A 9,522-nucleotide genomic window follows, 5' to 3' on the forward strand; every position below is an offset into this window, starting at 1 on the left:
ACATCAGAAACAATCTTACCTCACTGTAGACTTACTGAAATGTACAGTTTTCACCACATTAACTAACACTGTGGACTCTGACTTTAACCATAAAATGGACACTGAACTGTCAAATTAGATGTGATCAAGAGAGCAATATTTCAGTTTTAGTTGCTTCTTCCTACATTTAAGCCAATATATTTAAAACATATTCTATTATTCAAGTAGTTATGGCACAGTGTGCACATTACTTTTACTTACCAAGTCATATATCTGGTTTGCCAACTGAACCTTCTCATCTGCATCTTCCAAAGCTTTATAGTAGTCCTAAATGAAAATATTTTCATTTCAAAAATAAAATTAATCCTTTAAAAATATTCATATGCAGGACATATAACTGCATTTTCATTATCATACCTTGTTATTACAGCCAGTCATCCTACTTTAGTAATAAAAAGCCTGTTAGAAGCTGGGCACGGTGGCTCACGCCTGTAATCCCAGCACTTTGGGAGGTCAAGGAGGGCAGATGACTCGAGGTCAGGAGTTCAAGACAAAAATGGCGAAACCCCGTCTCTTAAACATAGAAAAATTAGCCAGGATTGGTAGTGGGCACTTGTAATCCCAGATACTTGGGAGGCTGAGGCATAAGAATCTCTTGAACCTGGGAGCTAGAGAAAGCAGTGAGCAGAGATTGCAGCACTGCACTTCAGCCTGGGCAACAGAGCAAGACTCTGTTTCAAAAAAAAACAACACAAAATGAAAGAAAAACCTGTTAGAAATAGGGTGGGGATGGGAAAGGATTAGAAACTATGCAAAATGGCCAAGAGTTAAAGGGAGATGTTCAGAATTTCTAGAAAGAATATAATTAAAAATAAATGCCATTCTAGGTCTAGAAAAAGCTGTATGAGTTAATGAACAGTATTTAAAATAAAAAGTTAATTAAGCTTGATCTAACTTGTAAAGTACATTTGCATTCCATTAAAAACATTTTTTTTTAAGCTGAGCTACTGAAAGGATTCTGATCTGCATTTCCCTATTTTGCAGTTGTTCTATAACTCTCACTTTAAATTAGGTATATTTTCATACAACTCAACCTGTATTTTAGATTCTGCCTCAACTTACTAAAAGAAAAGAGGGGGAAGGAAGAAGATACTATGAATTTCCATGGGGTACTAGACTTTTCAGGGTATACTCAAAGTGCACTCTACCAAAACTTTATTAGGTTAAAGAGATGATTAGTGACTCTGCGATGTACATGTATCATGCCTGTATTCACAAACGCCTGTGTCTCCAGGTATCTTCCAAGCCAGCACTACTCTGTTATAGATTATGATTTTTTTTCTAACAGAAATAATTTTCCCTTCATGAAGTAGAATAAATAACATAACTACTCATTTGTAATTTCCAAATTTCTTTCTTAGTTGACCTTTTTTTTTTTTTTTTGCTTTGAGACAGAGTCTCACTCTGTTGCCCAGGCTGGAGTGCAGTGGCATGATCTAGGCTCACTGCAACTTCCGCTTTCTGGGTTCAAGTGATTCTCCTGCCTCAGCCTCCCAAGTAGCTGGGATTACAGGCACCCACCACCACACCCAGCTAATATTTGTATCTTTAGTATAGACAGGGTTTCACCAGGTTGGCCAGGCTGGTCTCGAACTCCTGACCTCAGGAGATTCACCCGCCTCAGTCTCCCAAAGTGCTGGGATTACAGGCATGAACAACCACACTCAGCCTTTTAGTTGATCCTTGAACAATTTTATGAACACTGGGTTTAGGGAGGCATTATTATTCAGCAATATTAAGACTTGTTTAATGTCACATAGCTAAATAGCAGAGTCATGACCAAATTCAAGTCTTCTAAGTTGTTCTTTCAATGTATCCATCCCTGAATGAATTCGATCATACTTGTAAAGCAAACTTCGAGGTTTGCATGTATACTCATTCAATTCTGAAGAGAGGTATAACCACTATAAAACTGACAAAACCTCAATTCTACATTTCCAGACAAACGTCATATACAAATTTAGAGTTTTAAACTAAAAGGCTTTCTTACATTCCTTCTAACTTTTCGGATTTTGTTCTTCTGTGGGTCTGATTTATGTACCTAGCAATATATAAAATATTCTCCAAGATCTGCTGATGTTTATCTACCCTAGTTTGTGGTCAAAACTAGAATACAGTACTCCGTCTCTAGAAATGACTCAACTTTAATTATATGCAACTAGAATAAAACAAACTAATAGGAAAAAAATGTACTTTTTAAATAGTTTGTCACTTTCTAATAGTCACCAATTATTGAGACAATTTTTTAAATTACCAAAATGCTTTAATGACTAAAAATCCCTATCTAAAGCTCTAAAACACAATAGCCATTAATAATATTCCCTCATTTTGATATCTAGACAACTATCTAAATTTGAAATATCTTTTTCAGAGCATTCCAATATTTCTTGATAAACTTTTTTTTAAAATTGCATTTTAGGTTTTGGGGTACATGTGAAGACCATGCAAGACTGTTGCATAGGTACACACATGGCAGTGTGATTGGCTGCCCTCCTCCCCATCACCTATATCTGGCATTTCTCCCCATACTATCTCTCCTCAACTCCCTAAATTATCCAAAGTGTTGCACATACTTTTTTGATGGAAGCCATTTGTTCTTCTCTCCACTCAGGTTTATTTTTCTTTGCATTCATAAAGAATTCACTGACTCTTTGTTCTAGTTGATCCATTGCATCTATGACATAATAAAAAAAATCATATTTAGATGATCAAATTCATATATCAAATATACACGGTTTGATTTAGGGAGAAAAAAAATCTGACAATACACATTCTTTCACTCTGCCAGTAACTTAAATATGTTATTCTTTGATTATGTAAATATGTAATGCCTTAATTACCTTCCTTTAAAGAGTTACAATTTTCCTTATTGATAGATTATTTTTGTTTTTGTTATTTCACAGCTTTTTCCAATAGCCTAAGTAGAGTCCACAAAGTAAATTGGCTGTATACTATAATTTTTGAGCAATACAGCATTGGGGTCAAAAGCTAAAGGTATTAAATCAGCCAAATGCACCAAAACACAATTAAAACACCATTAGATAATACTCACATTTCTTTTAACAAGAAAAAGTGATAAAAAGATTTGGTATATAGCATTAAACATCTCATCATGTCATATCCCAACTGAAAGTAATAGGTACAATCATTTAAACATTATTTCTAGATAAGTTTTCCCCAAATTATGTGCCAAGACTAATCATCTCATTGGATGTCTGCTTTAAAAAAAAAAAAAAAAAAAAAAAAAAAAAAAAGGAAAAAAGGATTCTGTCATGTAAATTGATAAAAATAGTTTTAAAATATACTTTTTTCTGATATTTTCAGTCCATACTAGCCCTTTAAAGACTCTATGAACTCCTGTGATTTTTTGAAGCATCTTCCTTTGTTTAAATAAGCATTTCTGAATTTATTTAGCACATTGTTCTGTTAATCCACAATTCCTATATAACTTTAGAAAATTCTAGTTACTGTAAAGAAATGCACTTTTAAAAAGGCTGTAATATGTATGACATAAGCCCAAATTACAAAATAATTTAAAATTTTAAACAATAATATAAAATAATTTAAATTTTAAATAAATTATCCTTTATTTAATGTCTACTTTGTATTAGATGCTATAAATTCTAATTCAACTGTAATATTTTAAATCCTTAGATGATTCTCTTTTTACAATGAAAGCCCCTCACAAGTGGTAATACAGTCCAAATTAGTAAAGCCCTAAAACAAACTCAGATCTATCTGATAGATCAATCCTGCAGAGAAGGCTACTTCCGCAAATCTTTAGCATTTCAACTACACTAAATTTAAAATGGATTTTGTGAGATAGCCTGAGAACCACACACACAAAATTCATAATTCATACCACAACCCACTGAAAAGAAGGTGGCTTCCATGCCACCACTTTCTATTACATGCCTCCTGAACTTACAAGAAAAATGTACTCATAAACAAAGAGTATATAAGTGGTGGTGTAGTCATATGCAGAGAAGTCAGGGGCAGTGAAAAGGACAGGTTCTTAGCTATAGCAAGCGGTCCCTGAGCAACCTATTTATAGTCCTTGCTCTACTTAGAGCAAGGTTAATTTATGGAAAAAGTCACAGGACTGCCAAGCTATCACTGAAAGAAAAAGAAATGTTCATTAACTGCCAGATTTTTTTGGTACATCAAGTAAGAAACTTTACAGTGAAATCTTATTTCTGTCACTCATTTTAACTAAGAAAATGATGATTCTGTTACAATTCAAAATGTATCTTATAACGTGTAACTAACTTTTCAAAATTTGACATTCGCCAGGGTCTCTAAAGAGCTATATATAACCTGCGCTTCTATGCTTTCTACTCTTGAAAAACTGTGAATAGAATTAACTTTATAAGTATAAATGCTGAAATCTTAGTTCGATACGAAAAGGCCCAAGACACATCTCAACATTTATGCCGACGTCCATTGAAACATAGATAACTATCTCAATGACGGTAGAAAAATATTTTTTGCACAATCCCACATTCTAGAAAGGAATACACGTGTCCTAATGCCTCCTCCTCTTGCAAAAGCCAGAAAAAAGTAGCACAGGAGGGAAGGAGAAGGCGAGATTCAGGACTGCTAATTCTTTCTGACAACTCCTCATGCACTAGCGGAGTGAGCCAGAGGACAGTGAAAGAGCATTAGGCGTTAGCAGAAATGACAAGCAAGTCTGGTACTGAACGCGCGCAGCGAACCAGAGTAGTAGACGCGCCAACTTACTCTGCACCTGCAGGTCCATCTCGCGCATCTCCGTGAAGCGGTCCCGCAGATCCATAGGAAGCTGTTCAATCACTGTCAAAAACAGAGTCCGTCAGAGGGGTGGGGCCAACGGCGACATACGCGCTTACGTCACTGCGCGCGTGCGTCCGGGGGGGTCGAGGGGGCCGGCAGCCCACAACGAGGCTGCCAGTTACCGTGAGAAAGAAACATCCCCCGCCGCCCCCTCCCTCTCCGCCATCTCGCTGCCCGTCCACTCGCGCTCTCGCCCGCCCGCAGGTCCCACCGGCGGCTCCCGCCAGCGCCGCGCACTCACTTTCCAGATAGTCTTCTAGGTACAACATCGCGACCCTTAGAGCTGAGGGAACGAGGGGGTCCAGGGGTTTATTTGTGTCACTCGCTGTCGCCGGAGTTTTGTCCCTTCCAATATGGCGCCTCCGCTAGCAGCACCCGCTCGACTCCGGCAAAAAAAAAAAAAAAAAAAGAAAAAAACCACTTTGGCGCCTGACGGCGCTTGCCTCACTGCCGCCCGGAGCTGCTATTGGTTGGTTGAAGTAATGACGTAAGCCGGCCGGTGTTCGCTCGTGTTCCTTTGTGGGAAATGTAGTTTTCTTCCTCCCGAGCAAGGGTTGGCACGCTGGCGGCTTCCCTCATAGAAACTACGAACACCAGGAACCGTTGCGAACAGTGCGTAACCGAATCAGAAATGCGGTGCCTCTGTTTATTTGTTGATTTTTGCACAGAGAATGGCGGGAGTTGTATGCGCCTGCATAATACAACTAGGAACAACTTTTCACCTGTTCTTTGCTGTGATTCCATGTCCCGGCGTTTGTGAGTCATAAGTTTCAAGAAGTGCCAGGCAAATAGCAAAGGTTCTAAACGCTAGAATAATCAGCAAAGTTCAGGGAATTTGGATTGCTTAAAATAGAACTCTCTGCTGGAATTTATCCTCACTATTAACTCCTGAAATATAAAAGAGACATCTAGTTGGCTTACATGTAATTTTAAAATAGTTTATAATGAGACTATGGAGTGAATATGCATTTCCGAGATTAAAAGACGCACAGATAGTGACAATAGCCACTTATAAATTCTAGTTTGCGGTCCATCTAGTTGTCATTCCAGTGTAATTGATCGGTACATACAATCTGATATCATCATCATCTTCATCATCATCATTATCATAGTGAGCAACCGTGAATAACGCATGGAGCCTTGATTTCTAATAGGCTGAAATAGCAATAATTTTATGTTGAGTAATAGTCCATATTAGAGGTTTGCTGTCCTGGGTGTTCTTTTCTACTTTTTGATCTCTCCCAGAAAATGTTTTCCTGTGATGTATTTAGTACGTCCCTGCTGTTTAAAAAAAAAAAAAAAAAATTATTAACTCTTGCACCCAATAAATAATAGGTATTGTTATTCTTCACTCTTAACTCTCCAGTTTTCTGGGGCAATTGTCATTAGTTCATAATTTGTTGTTCATTTTCTGTTTTTCAGATTGCAGTTGAAACTGTGTGTGTGTGTTTCTTGCTTTCCTTCTTCATCACATACTCTTGTACTCAACGTTTTTACTGCACTTAAGCAGGAAATTTTCCTGTTACGAATGATGAATAATGATGAATCTCAATGGAACCTTACTACAATCCTAATACGAATTAGGATTTTTTAGTGTCTAATTTTTTCCTTACTTGCATCTAAAATCAAGTACTCTCAATCTTTTTCTACCTTCTTCTTTCCCTCCTTTCCTATTTTCTATCCTTCCTTCTTCTGGCTGCTTTTAAGATCTCTTTGACATCTTTGTGAGTTTTGCAGTGATCTAAGTCTGAATTCCATCCTCCCTTCTTTTCCTTTTATTTGCTTTCTTCCCTTTTATTTCCTTAAATTTAAAAAATATTGCTTAGTAATTTGAGGGGATTCCCGAATTTCAGGATTGGTGTCTTGCAACAATTCTAAAAAATTATCAACAGTTGTCTTTTCAGTGTTGCTTATTTCTCATTTTTTTCCATTAAGACTTTCTCTCTTTATTCTCTTGTTTATCTTACTCTTTCATTTATATGTTTTAAAATTTTCAAAATTTTTCAGGTTTAGAAGTTCTATTTGGTTCTCTTTTCAAGCCATTTTCTAATTTCTTATGCAAATTATTTAGTCTATATCTCGTTTCCGTTAAATCTAATATTGAAACATTTATGGGTTTTTTTGTGCTAAAATGGGCACTTTTGCTCATGGTGCTTGTTTCCTGGTGGGTTGTGATTTTGGACTCTGAATTCGTGTTTTTGGATTTATAAACATAAGGATTCTTTGAGGCTGGAGTTGAAATTGAATTTTTCAGGAGAGCATTAGAATTTGCTACTCACTTTGTTTGGAGACACCATAAACCCTAGGACCAGATTAAATTGTCCACTTGAGGTTTATTGTATTGCTCAGATAGATTTAATTTGGGCCTCTCTTCCAAATGGATTGTTACAGATTCTCAGAGTGTTTTTTTTTTTTTTTTTTTTTCATTTACTGGGCTCCAAGGCCAAGACAGGCTTGTTTCATTACTGGTTTCTTCTGTGCTTGAGGCATATTTGTCATTTACCCTTACATGGAGAGTATAGTCCATGCGGCCCCAGATTTTTGTCTGCTGTAATACTCTTCCTTTTGAACTGATGCTTGGGTTTATCTTCTGACCCTGGCATGCTGAACAGCTATTAAAGCAAGGGCTCTAGGTGTCCAGAACTTGACAGATAATCTCTGAACAAAAGCCTACTTTGGCTTGCACTTGTTTCTCAGGATAGTCTCATTTTCCTTCTTTATTTTTTTCCCCCTTTTATATTCCCTCTGAAAATTCCTTCATTTCCTACTAGTTTATCAGTGTATTTTATTTTTTTAATCTGGCATTTTTAGTTGTTTTTGCCAGGTGGCTCTTTCAGAGTAGCTAAATGGTATGCTATCATCAATAGAAGTCGGTATAAATTGAGCTTCTTCAGGGAGTGTTCCCCATTAAGGAAAATGAGATAATAAATGGTTCCCAATTCAGTCAGTACAAATACACACTCCAGAGAAACCAAAAATAAAACTTACATACTGTATATTTTAGTTAATAAATAAGAATACTGTTAAAACATGTATCAGCTGATCTGTAGAAATTATGTTTGCATTGTGATAACTACTTATATCATTAGGCCATGGTATCCGTGAAGATACCATTTTTGAATGGCTGCCTACTTAAAACCTATATTGCATTTCCAGGCAGTGCCCTTCATATGTGGATTGATCATATTTGTATCATAGTTTATTAATTTATCAGGGATTGACCAAAGCTGGACCTATCAGATACATTTTCTTGTAATTTAAAATTAGGAATAAAAAGACGCAGAGACTGGTAACTTCATGGTAGAATTATATTAAGTATAGGACAGTAAATAAATACACCAGAGAAACCAAAAATAAAACTTACACACTGTATATTTTAGTTAATAAATGTAACTCTTATTGTTGAAACATGTATCAGCTGAGCTGTAGAATTTATGTTTGCATTGTGTTAACTTCTTACATCATTAGGTCATGGTATCCATGAAGATACCATTTTTGAGTGGCTGCCTACTTTAAAAAGTTGGTGTAGAGAACAAGAGCTGAAGCTGAAAGAACTTGAGAGTTTATGGGCTTTAATTGTTGGGTTCTGATTGTGTAAAGATATCGCAAGCCTCAAGTACTGTGCTTGCAGGGAGCTAACGCTAACCACCTTGCAATAAACCAGTAATCATGAAGGGTTGCTCCTATGAGGTTACCTGGGGAAACAACAATGAAGTTTTCTATCCATCCACCTGAGATCATGGGTGAAAAGGCAACCCAGGGGAATTTAGACCTTAAACCTGAACCATGCATGGGTGAGGAATCCAAATTCAGATTCCTCACAAGGTGCAGAGACCCTTTAAGCAAGACATTAAAAATTGGTCTGGCCTGTTGAAAGATGAAGGATCCCCAGAGAGGCAAATATAATAATATAATAATATCCTTTAGGGATGTTCCTCTTCCTGGGAACGGAGAGGAGCAACTGTTGACGGTGACCTCACATTGGAACACTGCAGATCATTGGAGAAATGAAGACATGAAGAAATTGTTGCAGATAGAATAAAAAGGCTTTCTACAAATGTGAGTACTGGAAGTCATGACTGATGAAATTAAACCAGAAAGTAGAATAAACAAGAAAAAAATAACGTGTAAAAATTGGAGAATCAATCTGAAATTTCCCATACCTGATTCATAGGAGTTCCAGGAGAGAACAGGAAAAAAAAAGTGGAGACACAAATGAGTACATATTCTAGGATGATATTTAGATGAAATTTCTGAGTAGGTAAAAGTAATCTATGATGATAGGAATAGGAGAGTGGCCACCTATAGGAAAAGTGGAGTGATTAATCTTGGATCCCTTGGCTGACAGGGATTGTTTCTTATTCACTGCTCTGTCGCAAGCATGCAGAAGACACTCAGTTCATATTTGTTGCATGAATAAAGGAAAGTAGTATTGGGTGGTTACGGGCTTTCGAATCATATCTGATTTTGACTCCTGTCTTCCTTATTTACTCATATGATCTGAGCCAAGTTACTCAAAGTCCCTAAATTGTTTTTTCATTCATGAAATGAGAGTAAGAAAGGACACTTGCATTGTATGATTGTGACAGGTTTCAAAGGAGACAGTGTTTAAGAGTACCTAGGACAGTGTCCAACACGTAAATGTAATTATGAAGAATATTATTTGTAGAA

At 36.7% G+C, this 9,522-nt stretch overlaps 1 protein-coding gene and 1 long non-coding RNA gene across 6 annotated transcripts in view; one reads left to right on the top strand and one right to left on the bottom strand.

The window, feature by feature from the left end:
* ING3 (inhibitor of growth family member 3) overlaps positions 1–5,269 on the bottom strand; it is a 29,885-nt gene extending 24,616 nt beyond the window's left edge. For 3 of the 5 annotated variants that reach the window (XR_004268306.1, XM_032276175.1, XM_032276174.1), the window contains exons 1-4: positions 5,093–5,269; positions 4,780–4,851; positions 2,613–2,713; positions 241–306 (exon numbers count right to left, since the gene is read on the bottom strand). Coding sequence is in view for 4 of the 5 variants with exons in the window: in XM_032276175.1 (XP_032132066.1) it covers positions 241–306; positions 2,613–2,713; positions 4,780–4,851; positions 5,093–5,120 (267 nt within the window). In the remaining variant the exon portion in view is untranslated. Of the gene's footprint in view, positions 1–240; positions 307–2,612; positions 2,714–4,779; positions 4,852–5,092 lie in introns of those variants that run through there. The other 2 variants (XM_032276172.1, XM_032276173.1) reach the window with 2 other exon arrangements.
* A 944-nt stretch (positions 5,270–6,213) lies between these two features.
* LOC116550272 lies at positions 6,214–9,054 on the top strand. Its single transcript, XR_004268307.1, has 2 exons — positions 6,214–6,480; positions 8,779–9,054. It is a non-coding gene; the product is annotated as an uncharacterized LOC116550272 (long non-coding RNA).
* The last annotated feature ends 468 nt before the right edge of the window (positions 9,055–9,522 follow it).

The sequence above is a fragment of the Sapajus apella genome, unplaced genomic scaffold (assembly GCF_009761245.1).
Source record: "Sapajus apella isolate SASKATOON/1434 unplaced genomic scaffold, GSC_monkey_1.0 scaffold7, whole genome shotgun sequence".
Classification (NCBI taxonomy): domain Eukaryota; kingdom Metazoa; phylum Chordata; class Mammalia; order Primates; family Cebidae; genus Sapajus; species Sapajus apella.